General features: G+C 35.6%; 1 protein-coding gene across 1 annotated transcript; it reads right to left on the bottom strand.

The window, feature by feature from the left end:
* Positions 1–4,150: 4,150 nt before the first annotated feature.
* slc25a46 (solute carrier family 25 member 46) lies at positions 4,151–15,538 on the bottom strand. The gene is made up of 8 exons (XM_073840315.1): positions 15,096–15,538; positions 10,616–10,658; positions 10,441–10,498; positions 10,215–10,292; positions 8,736–8,836; positions 8,439–8,495; positions 8,041–8,098; positions 4,151–5,434 (listed from the first exon to the last, which is right to left on the bottom strand). The coding sequence occupies exons 1-8, from the start codon at positions 15,346–15,348 to the stop codon at positions 4,847–4,849; spliced, it is 1,236 nt and encodes a 411-aa protein (XP_073696416.1). The 5' UTR covers positions 15,349–15,538; the 3' UTR covers positions 4,151–4,846.
* Positions 15,539–15,684: the final 146 nt, after the last annotated feature.

Raw genomic sequence — 15,684 nt, 5'->3', positions numbered from 1 at the left:
TTATATGGAATTATAAAGCTGTCAGAATATCTAAAAAACACCTACACTCAAAAAAATGATTCTACCACACTGTACAGTTAATTTAAAAAAATCTTTTTAGGTTTCCCATTTAAACAATTGCATTGTGTTAAACTGATTTGAAACAGTTTCGTTTTGGTTCAACTCAATAATTTCAATTAAGTAGAGTTGAGAGTAGATAAATTATTTTACTTGTGTAACTAGGAAGTGGATTTCCCCTTCCCATTATGCTTTGCACACGGCTGGATAAGGAGAGTAAATGTTGAAATAAAATTTTATTTTATGCATTTTTTTTAATAAAACAATAAAATTGGGAGACTTGTTAATGTTTAATGTTCTTTTATGTTTGTATTTAAAACAGTTTCTGGTATGGTAGTGTTTTTGGGGGTTACCATTGTGGTGAATGCATAGAGCATGTGCTTGGGTTGAGGACCTGATAACATAAGTTAAAGTTGTTTTAATAATAAAATAAACAACTACTTTGGGCATGCCATGGATGCCATCCAATGACTTATTTTTTTGAGTGTATGCAAGCCAAAAGCACAAGGAGGATTCAGTCTTCCTTCTTTCAGATGTTACTACTGGGCTGCTAATTTAAAGTTCCTTTCTTGGTGGAGACAAACTCCAGAGAATAAAGTGGAACCTCTTGTAAGATGAAATCTTTAAAGGCTTTACTGAATAGTCCAATAAAAATTGAGACAAAGTTTTATAATGGAAATATAGTAATAAATAACTCTCTAAAGATTTGGAAACAGATCAAATCATTTTTGGATCTTCCACATATATTTTTGGACATCCCAATTAGTAAAAACCACGCCTTTACCCCTGGTTTGCAAGATAAGGTTTTCTCTCAGTGGAAGCAAAAGGGTTTAATTTCTATAAGAGATCTATATATTGATAATAAATTTTGCTCTTTAGTCAACTTAAATTAAAATATGACCTTTTATCTACAGATTTTTTTTTCGGTACTTACAAATGAGAGATTTTACTAGGAAACTTTTCACTGGTTTTGAAAACATGACTACACATCCAACTCTGGAAATTCGCAGTCCAATAGAGAGAGGAGCTGTTTCTTTCTTTTATGCTTTACTATTGGAAAAGGTGAATGTAAACACTGATCATATTAAGAAAGAATGGGAAAAGGAACTTGGTATAGAATTGTCTAGCGAGTCATAGGAAAATTGTCTCAATGAAATTCATGAATGCTTTATTAATGCAAGGCATAGTGTGATCCAATTTAAAGTTATTCATAGACTTCATTATTCGAAAACCAAACTACATAAGATTTTCCCAAACGTATCCTGAATATGTAACAAATGTAGAATCTTAGACGGAACGTTGTCTCATCTATTTTGGACATGTCATAAAATCAGACCATTCTGGCAAAGTATATTCAGATTTATTTCAGAAGCATATAAAATTGATTTGCCACCTGAACCAAAATTGGGCATTTTTGGAGACACCTCAGATATAGGAAGCAAATATGTGTCACAAGCTGTTTCTTTATGCTTGATCTTAGCAAAAAAGGCAATTTTACAGAAATGGATGTATGAAATTGTGCCTGTATTTGAAGTTTGGCTAAGAGACTTAAGTTATGTGTTACCGAAGAGCTGAGATATAATATAACAGATAGACAAAAAATATTTACAAGAATTTGGAATCCAATAAGATCCTTAATTAACAATTTTGAAATATAACTTCGTATCAGCATAGGGGTCAAGATTAGGGGTGCACTCTGAGTGTTTTAAATAATTTTATATATTGTTAGTTATTTTTCAACAAAGAATTGTAAGATATCTGACAATTAGGTTATTGAATTACCGCCTTTGTTTAGTTTTTAGTTAGTTGCCTATGTTAATGTTAAGGAATAAGAGACATATTTGGGTTGTAATCAACGCCTTCAAGAAGTTGTGGGTATACGTGATTGGTGTGGACATGTAAAAAGGGTATGTGTAAGAGGTTTGGAGGCAGATGTACCTTTATTGGTATGTTTATAATGTGGGAGTATGTGTATGTATGTATGTATGTATGTATGTATGTATGTATGTATGTATGTATGGGTATGTGTGTTAGAATGTGCGTGTATGGGGATGTACATGCACCTACATGTCAGCTGATTACTTTATACAATATTGTCAAAAAAAAAAAAAAAATCACATTACATCAAAGAATAATGAAAACAAAAAACAATGGTAGATCTTTCTAAACACTGGTTAACACTTAGCAAGTACAGTATAGATATACACCACCCTCTCAGAAAAAAGGTACAAAAGCCATTAAGGTGGTATCTTTTTAAGATAAGCCTTTGCACATTATTTACCCCTAAATATTGCATATAAGTACCTGGAAGGTATATATTTGTACCTAAAGTGCATATTACTACCTAAATAGTACAAGTTTTTAAAAAGGTACTGTCCCAGCAGTCTTACGCATTCTTACCCAAATGCCATAAAGCATACCTCTTACTTCCGGATGGTGTTATCCTTTAATGGCGAAAGTTACCGTATGACAACAATTAATTTCTACCTATTTCCTTGTTACTCTGAAAAAAAATACAACACATTTCAACATAGTAATCGAAAGGGTCAGCCTCAAGTCAGATGTCATTTGTCACCTAATTTCTGAACATCTCTTCTCAAGGGGAATTTTTTTTGGCATCATCTTTGGTTATTAAATTACATATTTTTATTCACAAATCAACATTGTCTATCACAGTTTTACTGTAAATTGAGAAAATATCAATGTTGCCATATGGCAACGCACTACCAGTGTACACAGTGGAATTGAAATAATGTATTTTCCCATTTGGGATTTTGTATAGATGGTAACATCAATAATATTTATTTATTTGAAGTAAAGCATGTAATTATGAGTGTGTTTGTGCATGTGCATATATGTCTGTATGTGAGTGTGGCAGATTTTGATGGAAATTACAATTGGATGCATCGATTTCTAAAAGAAATGTGCATTTGAACTGAACAGAAAAACTATGCTTTTGGACATTTTCCATTGTGGTACTCTGTTGCCATAATATTTGTATAATCAAAGCTATTCCATGTAATAAAAACTTATTCGAAAAAAATATATATTTTGCATACCATACATGTAATTAATCTGAGAGATCACCTGGGTTGTCCCTAAAATCTTGCTTGTACATTTGTATCATGAGATCTTCTTGACTAAAAATCATCAGTGTTCATAACCACCAAAGTTGACATCACATTATCTTTTTATACTTCCATGTAAACAGTTTGGAAAAATGGCATAATTCCTACAGCCAATTTGAAAAAGCTAGTCAAGAAAAAACTGATTTATTTGAAAATAAAACATTCATGCTGTGCATATTTTACCATCATCCTTCATCCATCCATCCATCATCCAAACGGGTTGTTGGTTGTGGGAATTCTAGAATATATAGCCACTTTAGACATATTTGTGAAGGTCCCTTACATAAAATTAACAAATATATTAGTATATTACAATTAATATTTGTATTATTAATATTAATGATGCATTTTCATTTAAATGTAATACATTTCTTCTAACACGACTGTCTCTTTTTATCTCTGCAAAGTTTCAGCTAAAGTTGAGTCAATATCTTTCTTTTTTCAAGATTTACAACACTACAGGAAAAATGGCAATACTGTGAAATATTCTATTTTAATATAATTCTATTTATTCCTGAGCTAATTTTTCAACATTGATTACCCCAGTCTTCAGTGTCACATGCTCTTATAGAAATTCTTCTGAGATGCTGATTTCAAGAAGCATTTCTTATTGATATCAATGTTGAAAACAGTTGTGCTGCTTAATATTTTTGTATATGACTCCTGTGATGCATTTTCTTACGATTCTTTAATAGAAAGTTTAAAATAACAGTGTTTATTTGAAAAAGAAATATTTTATGAAATCTTTATTGTCACTTTTGATTAATTATATGCATCCTTGCTATTCATGATTATTTATTAAAAAAAAGCTAAATAATAATCATAAACAAACAAACAAACTGACAGCATATTTCTGAACAGTAGTGTATATGATACAATATCTAGCAAATTCATCATCTTTTTTTATTTTATGCATTTCACAATAATAATGTATTATTTAATAATAACACAAGGTTTACACAAAACAGATTTTAGACATTTATTTTAAAGCATGGTGCCCAATAAATTAGAACTTGCTTATTTACTCACCCAGAAACCAGAGGTACATTAGTTCTACACATGCATTCTTGTGTATATAATGGCTTCCAATTCAATGAACTGAATTTGAATCTTTTATATCATGTTAAACCTGGCAAATAGAAACATTTTCACTGTTTGAAACACTGGCACAAGTTTCACTAAGGTGCAAATAATAAGTGAATGACATTATTTCTTTAAGAACTTGACACAGGTTTTAAAGCAATGTTGCCAAATGAAAAATCACATTCACACACCACATTATGAAACCTAGTGGCCACTGACGAAATGGAGAAAACAGTGTGGGAATATACTTACAAAGGTCGACGTTTCAGAAATATGATACCAGGTTTGGCGCTGGTGGATAGTCAGGGGTCACCATCATAATAATTTAAATCCAGTGCTAATGTGAAAGCATATTGACTATTTTGCATAAATGAGTCGTGCAATCAACAAGACAACCAGTGCTTTATGAAACAACGTACGCAAGTACACTGACACATCACAGGAGGAGGTAAAAAAAAACCCTCAAATATCTGCAATTATTAATTCATATTAGGACACATTTTTGGAATGTCCAACTCAACCAAAAAAGGACCTTTCAGTGAATTAGGAAGGAATCTGTGTTTTCCCAATCATTCTACTTAAGCGTTTCGCAGCAGCGTTGAGTAGATAATCTTGGTGATCTGCAGAACTGCGGCATGAAGTGAGTACTGCACCACGATGGAGCCAAAGCCTTTGTAGAAGCCCAAGGTGCCCTCCTCACGCCGAATAGCGTTAATACAGTCCCTCATGCCTTCGTATTGCGTGTTAATGGGCAACACTTCGAAACCCAGGTCAGTGTTGTCGATGATAGTGCGTGTTCCCTGGATATGCAGCCTGTGCAACACTGTTTCCAATGGAAACAGCAGCACATCTGCACACAGGCTGGCAGCAAAGCTGGCCATGAGCTCAGGGAAGTATGCATCCAGCATAGACTGGACCGCGTCCGATTGCGAGTCAGGGGACGAGTGCTTTGGTGAGCCGTTATTCCTACGCCGCAACAGATAAAGAACCAGCCGCTGCACGCTGGAACTAATAACATAGTGGAGGATGCCGTGGAGGACCGTGGGGAACACCAGGTTCCAGAGGGGAAGGAGACGCTTGCTGTGAGGCACTCCCATTCCCATTACACGCCCAATACCCTCTTTCACACAGTCAAGGATGCCGGGGTTGTCACGGATTATTTCACTCTGGTGAGGGAACAGAAAGAGGAAACAATAAATGAAGTTGGGCTGGGCGATATAACAAAAAAATATAAAAGATCTTTGACAGGATCTCAATAAATTTGTGTATATGCTAAAATGCATATATTAAAGGGGTCCTATTATGCTTTTTCACTTGTTGAATTTTAGCCAGTGTGTGGTGTGTATGTTTGGAAATTCGAATCGTTGGCGGGTGGGGAGGGACGAGGTGCGGGATTCACCTAAATGTATGTTATAGCATGGATAGCCGCTTCTGGGATGCTTTAGCAAGCCGCAGGGCCGCTTGTATAAACACAAACAATGACTAAAGTGTCTGCAAACTGCTCCGGTAACCATGCTGGTGTGTGCGGTATTGAGGGGCGAAACACAGTCAATGTAAACAGTCAAAGGTGATGTAAACATAAGCATTGACTAGAGTGATGGTCATCGAACCACGCCGTGTGTGGGGTGTGTTAAGAGATTTATTCATCATGCAGTATAGATAGCTTCACTAGCCTTATGCTGGAGCTAGTTTCGGGCATGTAAATAATTAAATAAATTAGCACAATAATGATAACCCTGCTGGAAAAAAAAACAGCTAAAACCAGACTAGGCTGGTTGGCTGGTCTTAACTGGTTTAAGCTGGAAGTTAGCTGGTGGTCTCCCATCCTGAACGTGGAAAGTGGCCAAAACCCCTCTAAAATCAGCCTGCTGACCAGCTATGACCAACTAAAACCAGCCTGGTTGACCAGCTGAAACCAGCCAACCAGCCTAGGCTGGTTTTAGCTGTCTTTTTCAGCAGAGAATATCATGTACCGGCGATCTTGCAGGCTGACGATAGGACCATCACCCTCCATGCATCCTAGGTGTAACTGACTTCCTTCTTTTAGTTGAATGCAATCAGAGTTATTTTAAAAATTATCCTGCACTCCCAAGCTTTAGAACAGCATAGACTCAACGGCATAGACAAGTGCTTTTCTCCATCAGTCCAAAAGTTGATCCATAATAAAAAAAGTGCCTCGCATAGCTTCAGAGGGGTCAGTATAAGCCTCCTTTAGCAATCCGATGTGTTTTTGTAAGAAAAATATCTATATTTAAAACGTAAGAATCACTTAAATCAGTTGTACATGGAACTTGCTGCTTTGAGAAGGGCGTGACAGTAAGTTGTTCGCCAATTGCAACTTAGTGAGACAGAAAACCAATCACACATTTCGTGTTTCGGAAGGCCGACCTTCATCAAACCTGGAACTAATCAAGCCATTTGTGCCAGCCTGGGGAGAAAGCTATTGTAATAATATGTAGTAAATTATGTAAAAAATAATGTGTTTTTTCTAAACACCAAGCATGAGAGCATGTTCTAGTGCACCCCCAAAACAAAATAAAGACTTTGTAAAAGAGCATAATAGGACCCCTTTAATATAACAATACATTTATGTAACCAACTGAAAACTCCAGGAAAGTCTTGCCATAACAGGAATAACTTCCTGTAATAATATTTCACAGCATTTTTGGTTTGACTGTATTTTGATTAAATAAATGCTCTTTTCATAAACATTCATAAATGTTAAATTATTAATAATTTGTCAGTAATACAGTCACAATAATCACAATATTACAGTTGTTTTTATTTAAAAAATACAGCCTTTGTGAGACTTCATTCTAAAACTTTTTTTTTGTTTTTAAATATCTCATCAACCTCAAATTTTTGAATGATGTAGGATTTTAGTAATCCACACAATATGATGTACCACCCGGCCCTAAATTCATTTTCTTGTACAAATGTCACAAAATCTTCTTGACTAAAAATACATACATTTTTATAGACAACTATCAAAATTAACTTAATTTTAAAATGTACAACCTCCTCTCTTTATACCTTCATACAAATGGTTTGTAATGTGCACAATAGTACAATTCCTACAGCAAATTCCAAACAGATAAAGTCAAAACAAAAGCAAAACAAATGCTGTTATCAGACTTTCCAACTGCAAGCAAATACAAACCCTCAGATTTTCCAATAATCATTAGACGTAAAATTGCATCAGAAACCTACATATTGGAGAGTTAGTCAGCCAAAACTGGTTTGCACATTTACCACAAGATTTAATCAAACTGCATTTCCTAAAGCTTGAATCTGATTGCAGTGCAAGGACTAAGATGTTGTCACAGGAAACTTTTTTTTTATCGTTGTTGGGAAATATATTTGTAATATTTCATTTTTAAGATGTATTATTCAACTTTATTTATACTTCAAAAAGTATATTTATAATCAAAGTTCTGTTTCCTGTAAAATTATCGAAACATTCTTAAACAAGACACATGTACATGAGATCAAAACTGCTACAGACAATTTATATTTTCCAAAGAATACACAAATATAAGAGTATTTTTTCTTGTTCTACTGGCAGATATTTTCACTTGATTTTAAGCATAAAATTCACTAAATTTATTATTTTATTCCTTATTTTTATTTCTGTATATAAAGGCCAAGACCATGAAAAAATAATGTTTAAACACACACACACACACACACACACACACACACACACACACACACACACACACACACACACACACACAATGCAAGCCAAAAATAGTGTATAAAAATCCATTACCTGTACAGTCTCTATGAGACTTGCTGAGTAAAATGGCATTGCAACCACATACGTCAAACTGGAAAAAAAAAAAGACACAATGATTTCACAAGATCAAAAGACCGCAGAAAAAGAGATAAGGAGAAGATCGATAGTTTAAATGTCAAGCCTATGGAATTCCCTTTCCGTATTCTTTGTGGGACTGTGTTGTATAAACAACGACCTGCATATTAAGCTTAGTCAGAAGCTTATTCAAATAGATCCCAGATATGGAAGAGCAAGGTAAAATTATGACTCATAAAAGAATCAAGAGATAAACAACTTTTTTCCTAACAATACAAAAAATGCAAGTCAATTTACTGCGCTTTCTACAAGAAACATAGCACTGTTAACTAAATTAGGCACATGTCTTAACTTACCCTTTGAGTACTAAGTGTCCCACAACTTGTTTAGGGTTCCACTTGTGTGATAGCTCCCTGTGAATATACATGACAATATAAGACAGACATAATTTACTTTCATGAGAACTGATCAAATAAATTCCAATCATGCAAAGTGCATGCTGCCATCATTTATGAAATAATTCAGACCTAAATGTAGAGGTTATTCTTGCTCTGTGTATTATAAGGCTTAGACTGTAAAACTGATTCCTCTTTAAAGAGGGCCTTGTCAAGGACACTTATCATCGATTGCTTACACTGTTTATGTTTCTATACCTTGGTAAAGGTGTGCATTCACTGATGATGCCCTCTGTTCCCAGCGTGACTCCCTGTACCACAAAAGTGCTGCCCATTCCTTTCCATAAAGCCTTTGGACCCTGTGAGACAGAGAGAGAGAGAAAGAAAGAAAGAAACATGCTTCAATGGACAAGTGACAAGCAAATATTAAAAATAGCACATGTATTAAACTAATTGTTTTTAATGGGATTCTTCCAGAGGTTTTCTGTTCTGAACTACAGTGGATTAGGGTAGTTTCAATTAGGGCTGCGGCTGCCCTGATATTAATATCAATTAATCTATTGACAAATTTATCGATGAATCTAAATTAATAATTTCCCACACAAAAAAATCCAACAATTTTACTTCAGAATATTTTATTTTTTGGTTAAATCCATTAATTAGAGATGTTTTCGATGATTAAAATTTAAATGGAATCTAGAAAAGTAATGAAAAAGAATTTGGTAAAAAAATAAAACTGTAAAACTCAATAAATTAGACAGGCTTTTTGATTAAAAATTTTAATTTAACCATTAAAAAAGTTAAAACAGGAAAAAAAAAAATTTGGAAATGAAACGGATTTAATCTTTTTTGTGGTAATAAAAATAGATGTAAGTGAACAATAGCCTTTAAAATTACTTAAAATACATATATAATAGCAATGAGGCAATATTAAATTAAGAAGAAATCATATGGTTTTATTAAACAAAACTGTTGAAATACATAATGTATCTCTATAAACAATAGAGATAATGTACGCATAGCAACAAAGGCCTGGCGATTGTTTTTACACTTCACTGCGCGACTAAACATTCAAGTCAATGTCCACTTAATCTTTAATATTTGGCCATATCTTTACCCCAGAAATGCTATAGCCACAGTAATTTAACGAATATGTGGACATGGAAATGTGTAATCTCAGAGTGAGGGTTTAAAGTTTTATTTTGAAATTACGATGAACACTGGCATAATAAAGATATTGATGTATTCTCCTGAGTTTGCATAGGTTTATAAATGATTTACCTTACAAATCTGATGAAATGGTGCACGTTGCATTCCCAGATAAATGTTATAATAAACCGAAACTCACAACGACAGAGAAAAGGTTTGAGACTCTCATGGATTCTCGTCTGTGGAATGTGCCACTTGGTATTTTGCGGGTTACTCGACGCAGGCAAAATGAAACCGAGGATTTAAAAACAAAAAAAAACAAACTAATAGTCAATTAGAATCGACAAATCACGACAGCCCTAGTTTCAATGGGACTTTGATTCTATATTCTATCTACTAGAATCTATACATAACAACATCTGGGTAACATCTGAGGCTAAATAACATCTCCAGCCACTTGTGAACGGATTTTAAGAAGAGGGAATGGACAAGAGAAGAGGTCCTGACACCGACCCTTGAGGTACCCCATGGCCCCGCATTTAAACCCTTCTTTAAAACAACAAAGCAAACATATCTGATAGGTAATACCTGAGTTTTGGTGACATTGTACATCACGCTGATGGCAGTCAGTGGAGACAAATGGTAACACCTGGCATGGTAATTCACCTGAAACACACAGTTCATTTTAAATGATGCATCATTTGTTTACCATCATGCAATGATGTTTCAGTAACACTTAAGTATTTACAATATAAGCATCTAAAAGGTTGTAGGATGTGCGTATTCAATGTTGTTCTGCCTGGGTTCAGCCTACCTGACACTGACGTCGAAACACAATGCAGGGATGGGCCAGGACATTTTCTGTGAAGAGGCTAATTCAAACCACACAAAAATGATTAGAAGTCTGCAAACATTATTTCGTACATCTTAATATAACTCTGCTTTCAACAGAACTCTACTTTAAGCTGTAATTACTAAGGGTTTATTACCTTGCAAGACCTATTCCAAACCCAGCAAATCTGTTTAGTTGTTCTGAAAGACAGAATTAAGAGAAGTCATTTTGGGAAGGAAAAGAAAAATACTTTATTTTAAAGGTCACTGGATGAGCCATTTGTTTGCTTACACCCAGTTCAAGTAAATAACTTGGAGTTTTTGCATGTGTGATACAATTTCATAAGTGCCTGCTTCATCAGAAGAGTTTATTAACACTGGCGTATAAACTGTAATGTTGACTCAGAATTAGTCACATGAAAAAAAAGACACTTGCATACTAATGTTAAACATCTATAAATAACCTTATAACTAGGGTTGGGTCGATAGACGATGCCATCGTCCATCGCCGATGGCCAAAAGACATCACGATGCTGAGCCGGCATCGCGATCCTCCACCCCGCCCCCGCAGCGCCAAGCCCCGCCCCCGCCGCAGCAGCAACCCGCTCACGGAAAACACACACTAAATCCCTATATAGCCAAATGAAATGCATGCTTTCAATTTCTGCATCTTTACTTATTTTATTATTATTATTATGAGGAAATAATAACAAGGAAGTTGTTAGTGATCACAATACAAATACAAAAAGCCTAGTTGGAACACTTGGATTTGTGCCGAAAAACAGAGGTGCGTGAGCCCAACGCGCTATTTTTAGTTTCGCTTTGTTTTAGTTTCTTAACTTTATATATTTTGTTTCATTTCTGTTCTGTTCTAAATACCTCTACATTTAAATAATTCGTTTTGGAGTCAGGGTAACTAACTTATAGCTATGTTTATAGTGTTTATAATGTTAATACATAATATTTCGCTTGATTTGGTATTATTTCTGATATTAAGCTTTCTCTCTAAACATTCCGCTGCTCATTAAATGCGTTTTGAGAGAGTGTGTTAAGCAGTAAGCAAATAATGAGAGCGTTATTGAACTTAAAAAAGCTGACTGGTCGAAAATATGTTAAGGACCAACACACATCCTCTAAATGCATTTATATAAACCCGCGCTTGATCTTGTCTCGTCTGCACGCATGCACTGTCATGATCTAATGCACTTGTTAATTCCGGATCTTTAAAAACAAATACCGGAACGCAAAAATCCAAAATCGGACATTTTCCAGAGCAGAATCCGGCTCAAATTAAGCACTCGTGGACATGGTAGGCTACAATTAATTAATTCGTTATGAATAAATTATTTAACAACAACCATCCCTCACCCCCGCCCCCCGCAGACGATGCCATCGTCCATCGCGATGTTTCACATTAGACATCGTACGATGCCAAATTGGTCGACATCGCCCAACCCTACTTATAACCTCACAACTGCGAATTTACGGTTTGTTTTGTGCAATTCTGTATTTATATAGTGCAAGCAGGAGTGTCAGAAAAACAAATTCATTAAAAACATACTAGTTCATTCATACGATTCACTTGATCACTTCAATGAGCCACTCAAAAAACAGCTTGAGTTAGTAATGTTACGTTAGAACCCTTAGCTTTGATACTACTTCTTTTTGTTTTATTAAATAGATATTTGGTGGTTATGACAGTCTCAATTAGACTGTATAGAGTGAGCTGTGTAATACCCAAGTCCTAAACAAAATAATAATACTATCAAATATGAAATATGTGACCCTGGACCACAAACCCAGTCATTACCAGCACAGGCATATGTGTAGCTATAGCCAAAATTACATGAATGGGTCAAAATTATTATTTTTTTTCTTTTGTCAAAAATCAAAGATCATGTTCCATGCAGATATTTTGTACATTTCTTACCATATCAAAACATTATTTTTCATTAGTAATATGCATTGCTAAGAACTTAATTTGGACAACTTTAAAGGCGATTTTCTCAATATTTAGATTTTTTGCACCCTCAGATTCCAGATTTTCAAATAGTTGTATCTCTGCCAAATATTGTCCTTTCCTAACATATGGCAATGGCAAGCTTATTCATTCAGCTTTCAGATGATGTATAAACCTCAATTTAGAAAAAAAAAAATCGACCCTTATGACAGGTTTTGTAGTCCAGGATCACATATAAGGCCTAATAACATAAAATACCAAAGTAACACCATATACAGGTCCTTTTCAAAAAATTAGCATATTGTGATAAAGTTCATTATTTTCTGTAATGTACTGATAAACATTAGACTTTCATATATTTTAGATTCATTACACACAACTGAAGTAGTTCAAGCCTTTTATTGTTTTAATATTGATGATTTTGGCATACAGCGCATATTTCATCCGGTTCATACTTGGTCGGGAATCCTTTTGCAGAAATGACTGCTTCAATGCGGCGTGGCATGGAGGCAATCAGCCTGTGGCACTGCTGAGGTGTTATGGAGGCCCAGGATGCTTCGATAGCGGCCTTAAGCTCATCCAGAGTGTTGGGTCTTGCGTCTCTCAACTTTCTCTTCACAATATCCCACAGATTCTCTATGGCAGCCTTTCTCAAACTGTGGTACGCGTACCCCTCTAGTGGTACGCAAAATAATACTTATACTAAAATAAAATAAAATACATTTAAAAGGTGAAACACGATTTAATATATGAGAATGTATGAAAAAAAAAAACTATCAACCGATGACAAAAAATGGAAGGAAATTAAGACAATAAATAAGTTAATAATTTTAAAAATCCGCAAGTGTTTCTGGGTAACGTTAGCTGAGAAACAAGAACTGCAGTTAGGCATAGCCTGTTTTGATTTTTGTGTTTTGTTTTTTGAAGTCAAGTACAGTAACATTTCAGCACAGCACAGTTTTATTTAAATTTTAAGTACAGTTTCAAATAACATTGAAGATTTGTTTTATATTTATTTTATTACAATGATTAATTTTCATATGCAGTGCATTTTAATTGATTTTTTTATTTAAGTTTATGATTTTCCAATTTTAAACACAGTGTTCCATCTGTGTATGATTGTTACCGTGGCCAACAATATTAAATAAACTTGTTAAATAAAACTTTTAAAATGTTTTTCATGAAAACTTTGGCCTACTCCGCTACTGTACTTTAATGTTGGTCATTAGGTGGTACTTGGAGAGCCAAGTATTTTCTCAGGTGGTACCAAGTGTAAAAAGTTTGAGAACCACTGCTCTATGGGGTTCAGGTCAGGAGAGTTGGCAGGCCAACTGAGCACAGTAATACCATGGTCAGTAAACCATTTACTAGTAGTTTTGGCACTGTGAGCAGGTGCCAGGTCGTGCTGAAAAATGAAATCATCTCCATAAAGCTTTTCAGCAGATGGAAGCATGAAGTGCTCCAATCTCCTGATAGCTAGCTGCATTGACCCTGCCCTTGATAAAACACAGTGGACCAACACCAGCAGCTGATATGGCACCCCAGACCCATCACTGACTGTGGGTACTTGACACTGGACTTCAGGCATTTTGGCATTTCTCCCCAGTCTTCCTCCAGACTCTGGCACCTTGATTTCCGAATGACATGCAAAATTAGCTTTCATCCAAAAAAAGTACTTTGGACCACTGAGCGACAGTCCAGTGCTGCTTCTCTGTAGCCCAGGTCAGGCGCTTCTGCCGCTGTTTCTGGTTCAAAAGTGGCTTGACTTGGCGCCTGTACACGGTGGCTCTGGATGTTTCTACTCCAGACTCATTCCACTGCTTCCGCAGGTCCCCAAAGGTCTGGAATCGGTCCTTCTCCACAATCTTCCTCATGGTCCGGTCACCTCTTCTCGTTGTGCAGCGTTTTCGGCCACACTTTTTCCTTCCCACAGACTTCAATGATGTGCAGTGTCAATGATGGCCTTCTGGACAGCAGTCAGGTCGGCGGTCTTACCCATGATTGCGGTGTTGAGTAATGAACCAGGCTGGGAGTTTTTAAAAGCCTCCGGAATCTTTTGCAGGTGTTTAGAGTTAATTAGTTGATTCAGATGATTAGGTTAATAGCTCGCTTAGAGAACCTTTTCATGATATGCAAATTTTTTGAGATAGGAATTTTGGGTTTTCATGAGCTGTATGCCAAAATCATCAATATTAAAACAATAAAAGGCTTGAACTACTTCAGTTGTGTGTAATGAATCTAAAATATATTAAAGTCTAATGTTTATCAGTACATTACAGAAAATAATGAACTTTATCATAATATGCTAATTTTTTGAAAAGGACCCGTATATAACGTCTTTGGTAATGCTTTGGTGATTTAGTTGGATGCCATTATGCTACTTGTCTTTGAAACCTTAATTGTTTTAATATTTACAGACTTACTAGATTTTCTATGAAAAAAACTGAACCGAATCGGTTCAACTGAATCAATAAATGATTCAAAAGAGTGATTCTTTATCTTATCGAATATCATTAGCTGGACCCACCTACCTCCTAGCTACTAAAAGTAGAGGCGGGTCTTGTCTAATATAAAGCTCATGACAGACATAATGATAGTTATTCGAATAATATTCCTTTCAGTAATAACATCTCACTTCAAGCACACTGATTATAAATTGTAACGTTACTCAGTTTTACCAGACGGTGGAGGCGCTGACTGCGCTTCGTCTGCTGCTCCAGGTGGGGCAGGTGCCGTCTCAAATTGGGGTGTGCGATCGCCAAAATGCAGGTTTCTGCTGCCAGGTATATCTGGAGGTGTGGTGACCCAGTGCTGGAGGTCAGAACTGGATGAATTATTGAATGACCTGCCCGAATAGCCCCCGCTGAATGACGGATCCTCTCTGCCCCTGTAACCCAAACCCTCAAAGCTGTCAGGCCGACGAGAAGTCATGTTGGGAATCGCTAGGACAACTACACTCAAATGACAAGCTATCTCAGTCTGACTTCCTACGACTTATAACCTATGTGATGTGATACGAGTTCATTGAAAATTATAAGCAATCGAAAAACGCGAGAATTAATTTCTGGTTGACCGAAGCTGCTAGCAAGGATAGTGCTTTAGCAAAACAACCCAGCACCCTCTTGGGTGACTTTTGTCAGTTGACAGTTTACTTCCGGTTTGAATGTGGACTTATGGGTTATGCAGTTTCTTGCATTTACAAACGAATAAAAACCCATACTGCGAAATGCAAAACGACTAGATACAATGCAACTTAATTTATTTACA

This window comes from Garra rufa, chromosome 5 (genome assembly GCF_049309525.1).
Source record: "Garra rufa chromosome 5, GarRuf1.0, whole genome shotgun sequence".
In the NCBI taxonomy this organism is placed as follows: domain Eukaryota; kingdom Metazoa; phylum Chordata; class Actinopteri; order Cypriniformes; family Cyprinidae; genus Garra; species Garra rufa.
This window is presented reverse-complemented; position numbering and strand designations above follow the sequence as displayed.

Excerpts from the sequence above, each read along its gene's own strand:
- slc25a46 (XM_073840315.1), bottom strand. The coding sequence starts at position 15,348 with ATGACTTCTCGTCGGCCTGACAGCTTTGAGGGTTTGGGTTACAGGGGC. Across the intron at positions 10,659-15,095 it reads GTCAGCGCCTCCACCGTCTG|AACAACTAAACAGATTTGCT; the intron begins GTAAAACTGAGT and ends TCTGTCTTTCAG. Across the intron at positions 8,099-8,438 it reads GGACACTTAGTACTCAAAGG|TTTGACGTATGTGGTTGCAA; the intron begins GTAAGTTAAGAC and ends TTTTTTTTCCAG.